This window comes from Haliotis rufescens, unplaced genomic scaffold (genome assembly GCF_023055435.1).
Source record: "Haliotis rufescens isolate VD_foot unplaced genomic scaffold, xgHalRufe1.0.p SCAF_9, whole genome shotgun sequence".
Lineage (NCBI taxonomy): Eukaryota > Metazoa > Mollusca > Gastropoda > Lepetellida > Haliotidae > Haliotis > Haliotis rufescens.
The window spans coordinates 23,498,694-23,516,707 of record NW_025964383.1 but is presented as its reverse complement, the minus strand read 5'-3'; the positions used below and the strand labels follow the sequence as shown (position 1 = coordinate 23,516,707).

The following is an 18,014-nucleotide window of genomic DNA, read 5'->3' as shown; positions in this document are numbered from 1 at the left end:
AATGTTGAGTACATGTATTATGTCGTATAAAATGTTGAGTACATGTATTGTGTCGTATCTAATGTTGAGTACCTGTATTATGTCATATCTAATGTTGAGTACATGTATTTTGTCGTATATAATGTTGAGTACATGTATTGTGTCGTATATAATGTTGAGTACATGTATCATGTCGTATATAATGTTGAGTACATGTATTGTGTCATATTTAATGCTGAGTACATGTATTGTGTCGTATATAATGTTGAGTACATGTATTGTGTCTTATCTAATGTTGAGTACATGTATGGTGTCTTATCTAATGCTGAGTAAGTTTTTACTCATATCTAATGTTAAGTACCTGTATTGTGTCGTATCTCATGTTGAGTACATGCATTCTGTCGTATATAATGTTGTGTACATTCATTGTGTCGTATATAATGTAGAGTACATGTATTATGTCATATCTAATGTTGAGTATATGTATTATGTCATATATAATGTTGAGTACATGTATTGTGTCGTATATAATGTGGAGTCCATGTATTATGTTGTATATAATGTTGAGTACATGTATTGTGTCATATCTAATGCTGAGTACGTTTTTAGTCATATCTAATGTTAAGTACCTGTATTGTGTCGTATCGCATCTTGAGTACCTGTATTATGTCATATATAATGTTGAGTACATATATTGTGTCGTATATAATGTTGAGTACATGCATTGTGTCGTATATAATGTTGAGTACATGTATTATGTCCTATCTAATGTTGAGTACATGTATTATGTCGTATAAAATGTTGAGTACATGTATTGTGTCGTATCTAATGTTGAGTACCTGTATTATGTCGTATATAATGTTGAGTACACGTGTTATGTCCTATCTAATGTTGACTCCATCTATTATGTCGTATAAAATGTGGAGTACATGTATTGTGTCGTATATGATGTTGAGTACATGTATTATGTCGTATATAATGTTGAGTACACGTATTGTGTCATATCTAATGTTGAGTACATGTATTATGTTGTATCTAATGTTGAGTACATGTATTGTGTCTTATCTAATGTTGAGTAACATGTATAGTGTCATATCTTATGTTGAGTACCTGTATTGTGTCTTATCTAATGTTGAGTACATGTATTGTGTCTTATCTAATGTTGAGTAACTGTATTGTGTCTTATCTAATGTTGAGTACATGTATTGTGTCTTATCTAACGTTGAGTACATGTATTGTGTCATATCCAATGTTGAGTACACGTATTGTGTCTTATCTAATGTTGAGTACATGTATTGTGTCGTATCTAATGTTGAGTACATGTATTGTGTCATATCTAATGTTGATTACATGTATTGTGTCATATCTAATGTTGAGTACATGTATTGTGTCGTATCTAATGTTGTGTACATGTATTGTGTCGTATCTAATGTTGAGTACCTGTATTGTGTCATATCTAATGTTGAGTACATGTATTGTGTCGTATATAATGTTGAGTACATGTATTGTGTCGTACATAATGTTGAGTACCTTTATTGTGTCTTATCTAATGTTGAGTACCTGTATTGTGTCTTATCTAATGTTGAGTACATGTATTGTGTCTGATCTAATGTTGAGTACATGTATTGTGTCTTATCGAATGTTGAGTACCTGTATTGTGTCTTATCTAATGTTGAGTACCTGTATTATGTCGTATATAATGTTGAGTATATGTATTGTGTTGTATATACTGTTGAGTACATGTATTGTGTCATATCTAATGTTGAGTACATGTATTATGTCGTAAATAATGTTGAGTACCTGTATTGTGTCATATCTAATGTTGAGTACATGAATTATGTCGTGTATAATGTTGAGTACCTGTATTGTGTCGTATCTAATGTTGAGTACATGTATTATGTCGTATAAAATGTTGAGTACATGTATTGTGTCATATCTAATGTTGAGTACATGTATTGTGTCGTATCTAATGTTGAGTACATGTATTGTGTCGTATCTAATGTTGAGTACCTGTTTTGTGTCATATCTAACGTTGAATACATGTATTGTGTCATATCTAATGTTGAGTACATGTATTGTGTCGTATCTAATGTTGAGTACATGTATTGTGTCGTACATAATGTTGAGTGCATGTATTGTGTCGTATATAATGTTGAGTACATGTATTGTGTCGTATATAATGTTGAGTACATGTATTATGTCGTATATAATGTTGAGTGCATGTATTGTGTCATATCTAATGTTGAGTACATGTATTGTGTCGTATCTAATGTTGAGTTCCTGTATTGTGTCGTATCTAATGTTGAGTACATGTATTGTGTCGTATATAATGTTGAGTATATGTATTGTGTCGTATATAATGTTGAGTACATATATTATGTCGTATATAATGTTGAGTACCTATATTGTGTCGTATCTAATGTTGAGTACATGTATTATGTCGTATATAATGTTGAGTATATGTATTGTGTTGTATATACTGTTGAGTACATGTATTGTTTCATATCTAATGTTGAGTACATGTATTATGTCGTAAATAATGTTGAGTAACTGTATTGTGTCATATCTAATGTTGAGTACATGTATTATGTCGGATATAATGTTGAGTACCTGTATTGTATCGTATATACTGTTGAGTACATGTATTGTGTCATATCTAATGTTGAGTACATGTATGGTGTCGTATATAATGTTGAGTACATGTATTATGTCGTATATAATGTTGAGTACATGTATTGTGTCATATCTAATGTTGAGTACATGTATTGTGTCGTATCTAATGGTGAGTACCTGTATTGTGTCGTATATAATGTTGAGTACATGTATTTTGTCGTATATAATGTTGAGTACCTGTATTGTGTCATATCTTATGTTGAGTACATGTATTGTGTCGTATCTAATGTTGAGTACATGTATTGTGTCGTATATAATGTTGAGTACATGTATTATGTCATATCTAATGTTGAGTACATGTATTATGTCGTATAAAATGTTGAGTACATGTATTGTGTCGTATCTAATGTTGAGTACCTGTATTATGTCATATCTAATGTTGAGTACATGTATTTTGTCGTATATAATGTTGAGTACATGTATTGTGTCGTATATAATGTTGAGTACATGTATCATGTCGTATATAATGTTGAGTACATGTATTGTGTCATATTTAATGCTGAGTACATGTATTGTGTCGTATATAATGTTGAGTACCTGTATTGTGTCTTATCTAATGTTGAGTACATGTATGGTGTCTTATCTAATGCTGAGTAAGTTTTTACTCATATCTAATGTTAAGTACCTGTATTGTGTCGTATCTCATGTTGAGTACATGCATTCTGTCGTATATAATGTTGTGTACATTCATTGTGTCGTATATAATGTAGAGTACATGTATTATGTCATATCTAATGTTGAGTATATGTATTATGTCATATATAATGTTGAGTACATGTATTGTGTCGTATATAATGTGGAGTCCATGTATTATGTTGTATATAATGTTGAGTACATGTATTGTGTCATATCTAATGCTGAGTACGTTTTTAGTCATATCTAATGTTAAGTACCTGTATTGTGTCGTATCGCATCTTGAGTACCTGTATTATGTCATATATAATGTTGAGTACATATATTGTGTCGTATATAATGTTGAGTACATGCATTGTGTCGTATATAATGTTGAGTACATGTATTATGTCCTATCTAATGTTGAGTACATGTATTATGTCGTATAAAATGTTGAGTACATGTATTGTGTCGTATCTAATGTTGAGTACCTGTATTATGTCGTATATAATGTTGAGTACACGTGTTATGTCCTATCTAATGTTGACTCCATCTATTATGTCGTATAAAATGTGGAGTACATGTATTGTGTCGTATATGATGTTGAGTACATGTATTATGTCGTATATAATGTTGAGTACACGTATTGTGTCATATCTAATGTTGAGTACATGTATTATGTTGTATCTAATGTTGAGTACATGTATTGTGTCTTATCTAATGTTGAGTAACATGTATTGTGTCATATCTTATGTTGAGTACCTGTAATGTGTCTTATCTAATGTTGAGTACATGTATTGTGTCTTATCTAATGTTGAGTAACTGTATTGTGTCTTATCTAATGTTGAGTACATGTATTGTGTCTTATCTAACGTTGAGTACATGTATTGTGTCATTTCCAATGTTGAGTACACGTATTGTGTCTTATCTAATGTTGAGTACATGTATTGTGTCGTATCTAATGTTGAGTACATGTATTGTGTCATATCTAATGTTGATTACATGTATTGTGTCATATCTAATGTTGAGTACATGTATTGTGTCGTATCTAATGTTGTGTACATGTATTGTGTCGTATCTAATGTTGAGTACCTGTATTGTGTCATATCTAATGTTGAGTACATGTATTGTGTCGTATATAATGTTGAGTACATGTATTGTGTCGTACATAATGTTGAGTACCTTTATTGTGTCTTATCTAATGTTGAGTACCTGTATTGTGTCTTATCTAATGTTGAGTACATGTATTGTGTCTGATCTAATGTTGAGTACATGTATTGTGTCTTATCGAATGTTGAGTACCTGTATTGTGTCTTATCTAATGTTGAGTACCTGTATTATGTCGTATATAATGTTGAGTATATGTATTGTGTTGTATATACTGTTGAGTACATGTATTGTGTCATATCTAATGTTGAGTACATGTATTATGTCGTAAATAATGTTGAGTACCTGTATTGTGTCATATCTAATGTTGAGTACATGAATTATGTCGTGTATAATGTTGAGTACCTGTATTGTGTCGTATCTAATGTTGAGTACATGTATTATGTCGTATAAAATGTTGAGTACATGTATTGTGTCATATCTAATGTTGAGTACATGTATTGTGTCGTATCTAATGTTGAGTACATGTATTGTGTCGTATCTAATGTTGAGTACCTGTTTTGTGTCATATCTAACGTTGAATACATGTATTGTGTCATATCTAATGTTGAGTACATGTATTGTGTCGTATCTAATGTTGAGTACATGTATTGTGTCGTACATAATGTTGAGTGCATGTATTGTGTCGTATATAATGTTGAGTACATGTATTGTGTCGTATATAATGTTGAGTACATGTATTATGTCGTATATAATGTTGAGTGCATGTATTGTGTCATATCTAATGTTGAGTACATGTATTGTGTCGTATCTAATGTTGAGTTCCTGTATTGTGTCGTATCTAATGTTGAGTACATGTATTGTGTCGTATATAATGTTGAGTATATGTATTGTGTCGTATATAATGTTGAGTACATATATTATGTCGTATATAATGTTGAGTACCTATATTGTGTCTTATCTAATGTTGAGTACCTGTATTGTGTCATATCTAATGTTGAGTACATGAATTATGTCGTGTATAATGTTGAGTACCTGTATTGTGTCGTATCTAATGTTGAGTACATGTATTATGTCGTATAAAATGTTGAGTACATGTATTGTGTCATATCTAATGTTGAGTACATGTATTGTGTCGTATCTAATGTTGAGTACATGTATTGTGTCGTATCTAATGTTGAGTACCTGTTTTGTGTCATATCTAACGTTGAATACATGTATTGTGTCATATCTAATGTTGAGTACATGTATTGTGTCGTATCTAATGTTGAGTACATGTATTGTGTCGTACATAATGTTGAGTGCATGTATTGTGTCGTATATAATGTTGAGTACATGTATTGTGTCGTATATAATGTTGAGTACATGTATTATGTCGTATATAATGTTGAGTGCATGTATTGTGTCATATCTAATGTTGAGTACATGTATTGTGTCGTATCTAATGTTGAGTTCCTGTATTGTGTCGTATCTAATGTTGAGTACATGTATTGTGTCGTATATAATGTTGAGTATATGTATTGTGTCGTATATAATGTTGAGTACATGTATTATGTCGTATATAATGTTGAGTACCTATATTGTGTCGTATCTAATGTTGAGTACATGTATTATGTCGTATATAATGTTGAGTATATGTATTGTGTTGTATATACTGTTGAGTACATGTATTGTTTCATATCTAATGTTGAGTACATGTATTATGTCGTAAATAATGTTGAGTAACTGTATTGTGTCATATCTAATGTTGAGTACATGTATTATGTCGTATATAATGTTGAGTACCTGTATTGTATCGTATATACTGTTGAGTACATGTATTGTGTCATATCTAATGTTGAGTACATGTATGGTGTCGTATATAATGTTGAGTACATGTATTATGTCGTATATAATGTTGAGTACATGTATTGTGTCATATCTAATGTTGAGTAGATGTATTGTGTCGTATCTAATGGTGAGTACCTGTATTGTGTCGTATATAATGTTGAGTACATGTATTTTGTCGTATATAATGTTGAGTACCTGTATTGTGTCAGATCTTATGTTGAGTACATGTATTGTGTCTTATCTAACGTTGAGTACATGTATTGTGTCTTATCTAATGTTGAGTACATGTATTGTGTCTTATCTAATGTTGAGTACCTGTATTGTGTCTGATCTAATGTTGAGTACATGCATGGTGTCATATCTAATGCTGAGTACGTTTTTAGCCATATCTAATTTTAAGTACCTGTATTGTGTCGTATCTCATGTTGAGTACCTGTATTATGTCGTATATAATGTTGAATACATGTATTGTGTCTTATCTAATGTTGAGTACATGTATTGTGTCGTATCTAATGTTGAGTACATGTATTGTGTCATATCTAATGTTGATTACATGTATTGTGTTATATCTAATGTTGAGTACATGTATTGTGTCGTATCTAATGTTGTGTACATGTATTGTGTCGTATCTAATGTTGAGTACCTGTATTGTGTCATATCTAATGTTGAGTACATGTATTGTGTCGTATATAATGTTGAGTACATGTATTGTGTCGTACATAATGTTGAGTACCTTTATTGTGTCTTATCTAATGTTGAGTACCTGTATTGTGTCTTATCTAATGTTGAGTACATGTATTGTGTCTGATCTAATGTTGAGTACATGTATTGTGTCTTATCGAATGTTGAGTACCTGTATTGTGTCTTATCTAATGTTGAGTACCTGTATTGTGTCGTATATAATGTTGAGTACATGTATTGTGTTGTATATACTGTTGAGTACATGTATTGTGTCATATCTAATGTTGAGTACATGTATTATGTCGTAAATAATGTTGAGTACCTGTATTATGTCGTATATAATGTTGAGTATATGTATTGTGTTGTATATACTTTTGAGTACATGTATTGTGTCATATCTAATGTTGAGTACATGTATTATGTCGTAAATAATGTTGAGTACCTGTATTGTGTCATATCTAATGTTGAGTACATGAATTATGTCGTGTATAATGTTGAGTAACTGTATTGTGTCGTATCTAATGTTGAGTACATGTATTATGTCGTATATAATGTTGAGTATATGTATTGTGTTGTATATACTGTCGAGTACATGTATTGTGTCATATCTAATGTTGAGTACATGTATTATGTCGTAAATAATGTTGAGTACCTGTATTGTGTCATATCTAATGTTGAGTACATGAATTATGTCGTGTATAATGTTGAGTAACTGTATTGTGTCGTATCTAATGTTGAGTACATGTATTATGTCGTATATAATGTTGAGTATATGTATTGTGTTGTATATACTGTCGAGTACATGTATTGTGTCATATCTAATGTTGAGTACATGTATTATGTCGTAAATAATGTTGAGTACCTGTATTGTCTCATATCTAATGTTGAGTACATGTATTATGTCGTAAATAATGTTGAGTACCTGTATTGTGTCATATCTAATGTTGAGTACATGTATTATGTCGTATATAATGTTGAGTACCTGTATTGTATCGTACATAATGTTGAGTACATGTATGGTGTCATATATAATGTTGAGTACATGTATTATGTCGTATATAATGTTGAGTAGACGTATTGTGTCATATCTAATGTTGAGTACATGTATTGTGTCTGATTTAATGTTGAGTACATGTATTGTGTCTTATCTAATGTTGAGTACCTGTATTGTGTCTTATCTAATGTTGAGTACATGTATTGTGTCTGATTTAATGTTGAGTACATGTATTGTGTCTTATCTAATGTTGAGTACCTGTATTGTGTCTTATCTAATGTTGAGTACATGTGTTGTCTTTTATCTAATGTTGAGTACATGTATTGTGTCATATCTAATGTTGAGTACATGTATTGTGTCGTATCTAATGTTGAGTACATGTATTGTGTCGTATATAATGTTGAGTACATGTATTGTGTCGTATATAATGTTGAGTACATGTATTGTGTCGTATATAATGTTGAGTACATGTATTATGTCGTATATAATGTTGAGTACACGTATTGTGTCATATCTTATGTTGAGTACCTGTATTGTGTCTTATCTAATGTTGAGTACATGTATTGGGTCTTATCTAATGTTGAGTACATGTATTGTGTCTTATCTAATGTTGAGTATATGTATTGTGTCTTATCTAATGTTGAATACCTGTATTGTGTCTTATCAAATGTTGCGTACATGTATTGTGATTTATCTAATGTTGCGTACATGTATTGTGGTTTATCTAATGTTGAGTACATGTATTGTGGCGTATCTAATGTTGAGTACCTAATGTTTACACAAAGAGAAGTGATACCAATTTCACACTGAATGACTGTGACCTTCAAAGGCATTCAATCACATACACCATTGGTATATAGGAGGTTTATAAGGTATGAAACATAAGCGTGTGGTTAAAAACAACAATTGTGGCAGCTGTCAAAACACAATATGCACTTATTTTAACTAAGATCTTTATTGTAACCAGTGCATGTATTGTCTTTAGTTCCATTCGATGATAATTAGATTAAAAATACCGACATGTTCTTTGATAATTAATGGTTATTACTACTGAAATGGACCCGTGAAGATCCGGGTTAGAATAGGTCTTCAGCGACCCATGCTTGCCGTAAAAGGCGACTATGTTTGTCGTAAGAGGCGACTCACGGGATCGGTTGGTCAGGCTCGCTGACTTTTTTTTCCCAATTGCGTGGATCGATGCTCATGGCATCAATCACTGGATTGTCTGGTCCGGACTCGAATATTTACAGACCGTCGTCATATGGCTTGTTAAACAACAAACGAACAAACAAACTATTGAAGTGAATAATGGTCGCCTGATATTTAAGAATGTCATCAGACTATTGTCTAAAAGAGCAACTCAAAGTTTGTTCTGGGTGGTCATATAATTAAGGCCACAAAATCATACTACCTGAGTCTGTCCCTCTCTTCCTGTGAGTTGCATATCAGTAGAGTTTCCCCCAGTCTGCTCAGCCTCCTGGCCACCTCCAGCATTAGAGTTGTGGTTCCACTGCCGGGCTCACATCGTGCCTGAACATATTTACTGTCTATGTTCTCCACAAGATATACACACTGATCTGTGGTGAGAAAGTTGATACAACTGTCATCTACTTCACCTGTCTCTGTCAGGATTGACTTTGTCTCAGCAACAGCTGCCCAGAAGGCCATCATCATGTGTTCATATTTTGATGGAGTCATCAATAGAGAAGTCTTGGGAACAAAGGATGCAGCCAATGCTGCAATTGTCTGTAACTTTATGAAGCACGTATCTGTGTCTGTCAGGTCACTCAAACTCAAGACTCCATGAATGACGTTGATGCTCCGTTTGGTAAACCTGCGTAGTTTTGAAGTCACTTCTCTTGCCACACTGGTGTTATAATTTCTTATCTCCTCGGTTTCACTGCCATCGTCAATCAGAGTCAGCACCATGAGGGGTTGATGGGGCATTGCTATGAAGATGTCACATCTCGTATTTCCTTGCGTCCTCGACACAGGGAAATCTAATAATGTTGCTAATGATTCTGATAAACACAAAAGGCTTGTTGTGTCTTTGTCACTCGTATATTCACCATTAACAATGCTTTCATGGTACAGAACTCCGTCCGTCTTCAGCAGTGAAATGAAGGCATCTCTGATATCCAACAGGTGCTCGGGTATCCTTGATGGAACTAGATTTAATATACCTGTAATATTAGAGTTATTTGTATTATTTGACCCGTGAAGAACCGGGGTAGAATAGGTCTTCAGCAACCCATGCTTGTCGTAAAAGGCGACTAACGGGATCGAATGGTCAGGCTCGCTCACTTGGGTGATACATGTCATCGATCCCAATTGCGTGGATCGGTGTTCATGATGTCAATCACTGGATTGTCTGGTCCAGACTCAATTACTTAAGACCGCCGTCATATAGCTGGAATATTGCTGAGTGCAGCGTTAAACAACGAACACACACACACACACACACACACACACACACACACACACACACACACACACACACACACACACACACACACACAATATTTGTATTATATCATCAGTCCTTGGACGTTAGAAAGCACAACAACTGACAATTGTCTATAATCATCCTGTGGCCATGCGGCAATTTGTCATGGTATTTCAATGTATTTCATGTTAAATAAGTTAACATTTTAAATTTACCTTTCTTCACAAATTTACTTTTAATTGCAGAAATGCTGGTTGTGATTGGTTTCAAACGAGGACGCCGAAAATCCTTGCTGTCTGAGCACAATTCTCGCCTTGGTATGTTCTGCATTATTTCCTGAAACATTGACATGACTGTGACGACATATCAAACACAGATGCCACTAACGAAAGAAAATAGTTTACCCAAATGTTTGTTTGTTTGTTTATTTTTTAAAGCCGCATTCAGCAATATTCCAGATATATGACGGCGGTCTGTAAATAATCGAGTCTGGACCAGACAATCCAGTGATTAATATGATGAGCATCGATCCACGTAATTTGGATACGATGACATGCATCAACCAAGTCAGCGAGCCTAACCACTCGATCCCATTAGTCGCCTCTTACGACAAGCATAGTCGCCTTTTACCGCAAGCATGGGTTGCTGAAGACCTATTCTACCCCGCATCTTCACGGGTCCCATTCAAGCGGTTGTATTCATGATCATGTATTTTGGACCACGTGACTGTAACCATAATTTTCATTTAGATATTCTAAAGTTATTTTACCTTTTATGTAAGTGTATCTCTATACGTAAATTTCCCGTCTGAAATGTAAAGAAATGTTTTACGAGGATTAATTTGCACATTTAACACATTTAGCATTTAATGATATTATATATACATTTCATACTTATTGCAAACATGTGTCTGTTGCAAGCATTCTTTTCTTCCCTGAAGCGGTCACTTTATGTGGTCGGCAATGGTGTGCAAAGAAGAACAGAAGTGTATGATATAATTAACTATATGTATGTCACCGAGTTTGATTGGATTTACCTGAAATGTATTTTTAAGCAGACCATGTTAGTAAAGGTACAAGATATGGAGACATTTACTGGTGTATATGTACATCTTAGCAAGAGCAAAAGAACTGTGTTCAATCATTTCAGTATATTTTAATATGTTCATATCTTGTAATCGAACTGACAAAAATAATTAAAAAAAGAATGACACGTAAAGTTAGCAAATAGTTAGCGTCGCTATTTATTGTACCTAAAATTGATCTTTTAAGAAGACCATGTTAGTGAAAGTACAAAAGGATATGGAGATGGTTACTGGACTTATTTGTGATCTATTTGTTTACCTCACGATGCTGTTCTCAATGACGGCATGGAACCATTCTTTGACAGAGAAAGTTGAGACTGTGTCCCCTTCGACTCTGTAAGCTTGCGGTCCTTGTTTGTCATAGAACACCATACCACTGACGGGCTTGACATATATTTGGATTATAAAATGTTCAGGTGCCTTCTCGTCAGCATCATGTTTGTCACTGTCTCCAGATGGAATAAAAAATACCTCCACTAGCTCATCGTTTGTTTCATTCCCATCATAGTCACAGATTAACACACCTTTTGCAACACCCTCCTTTAATTTAGCTGCTACATTTTGCTGACTACTGATAGGAACTCGCTGTATTTCCACGAACTTTGACTTATAATGACTTCCATTGAAGAAATGCTCTTTTTCTACTATGCCAAGAAAGTAAGTGCCACCCTCTGTGTTCTTTGTAAATGCACTAACGTATTCAAGAAGTTTGTGGTCATCGAACATGAAACCAACTATTTTCTCATCTGTTTCCTTCCCTTTGAAATAACCCTTGAATTGAACTGATCTACTCTCATGCAGTTTGGTTAAATCCTCCAATGTATGTCCAGAAGGATGCACTGATTTAAACTGAGTTCTGTTTTTCAGGAATGTTATCAAAGTTGGATCAGATGGACTGATGATTCGTTCATCAAGGGCTATTTTGGTTTTAGAGTCAGATGTTGTGAGATAAAAACCCCCTTCAACATAGAGTACAAGGAAATCTTTATACTGATGTGTGTCCTTTATTGTATCCTTATCAACACACACGGACAGTTTCTTTTCTTCTTTTAATTCAATGTTCTTCAACTGTTCAATTTTCTTTAATGTCTCCACTACTATTTGTCTCTGCAGCAGTATGGCATCAAGCAACTCCTCATCTAGTGTCTCTTTAGCCTTCAATTTTAGCTTATCCAGCCGTTCCTGTTGACCTTGAAGTTCCCTGGTTTTCTTCTCCAGCTTCCCAGATATCTCTTCAAGTACTCCCTGTTGCTTCTTCTGCAGTTTGTCTAGATCTGTGGCATAATCACTCAAGAACCGTTTCGTGTAGACATCAGTGAACAGGCTTCCATCTTGAAGTAAAGTCTGAAGTTTGTCATCAGCAAATTCATCAAAGGCCCCAGTAAAGGTGTCTTCTTTTTCTCGTCCAACAAAGTGAATCAGTAGATGACCTGAATTAGAATTGCGGAGTGCGGTGACATTTTTCAACAATTCCTTGATTTTGATAGCCCGCTTTCCCTTCTTCCGTTTAGTTTGTTCCCTGTTTTCCTGTGCTTGTCCGTGTATATAGTTGACATGTATGGCCATGCACAAAACATTGGACTGTGTGGAAATGTTTCTGAAGATCTCAAGTGCTTCCTGCCCTCTTGGTATATTTAGTCTGAAACATTCAAGAGATTTTCTATTCCCGTAACACTTGGTTGAAGAGCAAGATGTGAGAAGAATCTAACCGATGAAAAAAAGATTTGACTCTTTATCCATATCTCCTCATAATAGTATATTCTAACAAGAAGGATATGTAACTTATGAATAGTTACAGGGCGAGATAACTAAACCCTTGCGGTACCTGACGGTCGGTGTCGCGCACTGTGCAGAAGTCGCAGTTTGAAAACAACCTTGCTTCAATATTCTTATTTCTTCACACAGTGTAACAAAATTGTCATCAGACAGTATCTACATTCATGAAATCAAAAAGGGATATGCACTGGCTAGCCATCGGTTAAAGTGGTGGTATTCTAAGTTTCCGACTTTTCTACACTTACTTGGAGGCATCCGAATGTGTGACGTGAAGTCAAGGAAGCGGCCTTGTTTGAAATCTAGATGTCTAATACTGCATATCATTGGAAAGTATATATCCTGACGATGATGGAGATATTCATTGAGTAGTCTGTGAGCTTAATTTAGCGATACAAAATCCTAATGAAATAGGCAGTGTATTTTAATTCAAAACCAACTTGACGGAAGTGGTCGTGGTTTGTTCATAGGCAGATAGTTTTGCAATGAGAATGACAGAACCTGATGAAATTCCGGTTACGTCCATATAGGTTTCAGTGTTAAACAGAACAAAAAAGTCATATTGCTGAATATTAGATATCAATAATTAACAAGATTATAATAACTTACTGTCACGCCAGAGTAAGTACACGTAGTTTCAGTCAAAATCGTTGAAAACGTCTTAATCGGCAGTAAACAAATTCCACAAATCTATTTTCACTCGTAACTCAGGCTCAGTTTGATATGAGCATGGCATCGTTGTACAAAGCAGACCGCTTATTTAAGCTTCGGATATTATGGTGTGTCGTCATAAAGCTTAAAACGTTTAGCTTGCGCAGGTGAAAGAAGGAAGTATTGTTATTTTTATAGTACAACTATAATGTCATTAAGCATTATTAATAATTCTAATTCCACTTCCAAGCATATCAAGCATACCCTACACATTAAATATTAATTTTCACTCACACTGACCTGTACACATTCACGCTAGACTAACTCATGACATAAGTGTACACTTTGAAGTAATTCAACACTCTTCGCTTCATAACACTTATGATACACAATAAATACAACAGTAAGCCTTGTTAACACTAAACAAACCGACACATCCGCTTATATTTGACGTCATTATGATTTCAATCATAAACACTCACTCCGCCATCGTTCAACTTCATATGATACGTTCTTGTTAGAATCGGGTACAGCGGTTGCTGTCATGTGTCGATACTATCCGGGGATCCGCAATCAGGTACGGTGGTGACTGTGGGCATTGTATAAAATGTGTCATGACCCGACCCGGTCAGATGTTAGAGACGTGACCTCTGACTGAATTCCGTGCTTCCATGTCACGCAAAGACAACAACCAGGACAACTTCATATAGTTCTGGATTTCAACCGTTGTAGATGCATAGGGCCGGCTTGTGTATTCCCTCAGGCTACAGGATATGGCGCCGTATCTCCAGTTCCAGGTAAAAACGGAAGCACCTTCCAGTTAAATTTGAAAATGTATTACATTGGCTCCAGCATTACTCGTTTTCTTTACTCAAACCTTGCTTTGTTCTTATAAAATGTTTTTTTACTAAAGGTTTCAGTTTATAGCATACGGATCCGACCTGGCCGAGACCTGCAAAAAATCTAAGGTCCGCCGTGCAGCTCCCACAGGTGGGTAGAACCCAATTAGATAAGGAAATATATGCTTGGCAGAGTTATTAAACCCTTTAACAAACCTCCATTTCTAGACGTTATTGCCGATACGCCTGATAGATAAAAAGGTGTCGGTCACCACTGAGGGTACGAACAGGCTGATACATCATCTTACAATACATTGTTCTTCTGTCTTCTGTCAGCTATTGCGTTGTGTCGGGAATTTGGTGTACATCACTTCTGACAATGTGGGTAATATAGTGAGTGAGTGAGTGTGGTTTTACGCCGCTTTTAGCAATATTCCAGCAATATCACGACGGGGGACACCAGAAATGGGCTTCACACATTGTACCCATGTCGGGAATCGAACCCGGGTCTTCGGCGTGACGAGCGAACGCTTAACCACCAGGCTACCCGACCGCCCCCTGGGTAATATAGAAAGCTGCAGTGTTGAGGAGTCTTCGCACTCTTCGAAAATGTTCTGGGTGGATTCGATAAGGCAGCGCTTGCTGTAAGAAGTCCCATTCGCTGTCTGGGCTGCGTGTAGAGGTGGCACGGGCCCTTAGCTGATGATTAGCCTAACCAGTCTGGCTGCCAGGATCACCAAAACCCTCTTTGCTGCATTTCTGTATTATTATCTGTACATATTAATAAGGGCCTGATGATTTGCCCTCTCCGTGGTTGGCCTAGATATGAAGATTTTAATCACTTTAACATCACCCAGGTAGGGCTAACCCCTGAAATTAGTTCACAACTGGGTTACAGAACTCCGCAGTCTAGTCAGCCTCCATCCGGTAAACAAACAAACCAAACTTGGGATGAGCACAGAACCCATCCAAGATTATCTTGTACACAACAGTGAGTGAGTGAGTGAGTAAGTGAGTTGGGTTTAACGCCACTGTTAACAGTATTCCAGTTATATCGCGTCGTGTCAGCTTAATGTGGGAGAAAAGCCCGAAGTGATGCAGGTCTCAGACGTTTACCACTTCGGGTATGGTGCTGACAAACCTGGAAACAAAACTGGGATTCGAACCCACAGTCATAGGTATCTGGCGTGCCAAAGGGACGCAACACTGCACAGCAAATCACGGCGCCTTAAGACGAGTGGGCCACCCGTGCCCCCTTTGTACACAACAACTGAAGTCCACACTTCCTGGGCTACAGGGTGGCTAGAAATACCATATTAGTAAATGGCATATTACTCAAGCAACATTGGGACAAAACCATGCTAATGTATGCACACTTGACAGAACTTCCGTGACCAGCTCCGGCGACTAAAATAATATATTCACCGTGAACCTGTTGAGCTAACTGGCAACATTCGTCAGGCGCCTTTGCATGAAACTTCAGTTTAACTCCCTGAATCAGTTGTCACTGATGACCCACACATAGGCTTAAAAAAATGAAAATGTCAAAAAGCCAAAAGACAATTTGGAAAAATTTAAAAGCAACTAAACAAGACAAAAAAAAGTGAAAATTCTAAATCAAATTCTTGATTCTCTGAAGGCAAAGTTAAAGGCTTGGACAGAAAGAACGAGAAGGATAAGAAAAATAAATTATAAAGCAAAATAAACTGTTCAAATATAATCTAATGAAAAACAATTAAATGACACCAATGACAGTGATGAGAACAGACACACCATAGGATTCCAGTGAAAGGTTTTGGAACATTTGTGGGCTTTAACCGACAACTCCAAACTCGAGGAACCATGGATTGAGGATAATAATAATGTAGTTGACAAAATAAAGTCACCATTGTTGTGTTTCATTTCACCCATTTGTCTGAAAAATGTAATTAAAAAGTTCAAATCTAATATGGCGCCAGGGCCTGATGGTATTCGAAACCGGTTTTGGAAAATGTTCCCTTTCGTGTAAACACCATTACTTTACTGTTTTAAATTCTCTGCCATTATCCCCAGATACAACAGGCCATCAACGACACCCTCACCCGACGTACCAAATACATTTGCCACCCTGATGCTCTCAACAGAGAACTGGAGCATCTCAAGGAAATATTCGCGTTCCTCAAAGTTACACTGCCAACCTAATCTCCACAACCATCCACAAAACCCTCAAGAACTCTGATCCCATACCCAAACCTGCCCATCAGAATCACCATACCCTATCAAGGCTCTGTCACTCATCAGATTTCCCGCCTCATCAAGAACAAAGCCAACATACATGTCACCTTTTCTAGTGACAAGTCCATCAAGACTCATCTACAAGCCAATAACAGAGGCACAATCAGTGTAAGTGCCAACACGAGAGGATGTATATACCAGATCCCCTGCAACTGTGGCCACCAGTACATTGGAGAAACCCTCAGACCCCTCAACACCAGACTCAAAGAACATCAGACCTCTGTCAACAAACTAGAGCTGAAATCCGCTATTTCAAAACAGATCCTCCAGAACCAAGACCATAACATCATGTGGGAATCCACCAAAGTCCTGTATACCAACAACAACAACTAGCGACAAAGAAAACTACAAGAAGCCATTGACTTCAGGAGACACCAGACAACCATGAACCGTGACCAGAGAACCTTTCTGCCGAGTGCTTTGGACTTATTGCTTTGATCTTTGTCTAATTATCAAGCTGGCTTCCATTTGCCCGTTGCTATTTCTTTTCTTTTACCTATCAGAGCTAATTACCCCCGGCCTCCCGTTTGTCCATTGCCAATAAGTCGATAACTATCAGCGCTAATTTCTGTAAAGTGTTGGCTTCCATTACCTATTGCTAATCACCTATCAGCGCCAATTATCTGTTGGCTTTTCTTGTTAAGTTTCCACCTTTTGTTATCTTATTACTTTTGTTGTTCTTACATGACATTGTACATATATATGGTCTCAGCCTCATAGCATTCATTCATTAACCCAAAATAACATCATAAACCCAGATCAAAGCGGTTTCACTCCTGGCCGCTCAACCCTAGATAACCTCGCCCGACTAGAACAAGATATTAAGACAGGACAACTAAATAAACAATATACCACAGGCATCTTCTTAGACTTCTCTAAAGCTTTCGACATGCTATGGCACGATGGGCTAATACAAAAACTTAAAAAAATAGGACTCAAAGGTCAGATAATAAACTACATCCAGGACTTCCTAAACAATCGTAAAATAACCGTGGGTTTAGACCAAAATCTATCGGACCAATGTCCCTAGGCAGTATCCTCAGCCCCACCCTCTTCAATATAATGATAAAC

General features: G+C 35.9%; 1 protein-coding gene across 3 annotated transcripts in view; it reads right to left on the bottom strand.

Moving 5' to 3' along the window:
- The window catches only part of LOC124124459, a 136,702-nt gene that overhangs the window by 43,317 nt on the left and 75,371 nt on the right, over window positions 1-18,014 (bottom strand). For 2 of the 3 annotated variants that reach the window (XM_048391317.1, XM_048391319.1), the window contains exons 1-4: window positions 11,666-12,395; window positions 11,092-11,129; window positions 10,538-10,658; window positions 9,288-10,059 (exon numbers count right to left, since the gene is read on the bottom strand). The exons of the other annotated variant lie outside the window; for it this stretch is intronic. In XM_048391317.1, coding sequence (XP_048247274.1) covers window positions 9,288-10,059; window positions 10,538-10,652 — 887 coding nt within the window. In that variant the 5' untranslated portion in view covers window positions 10,653-10,658; window positions 11,092-11,129; window positions 11,666-12,395. Of the gene's footprint in view, window positions 1-9,287; window positions 10,060-10,537; window positions 10,659-11,091; window positions 11,130-11,665; window positions 12,396-18,014 lie in introns of those variants that run through there. 3 annotated transcript variants of the gene reach the window in all.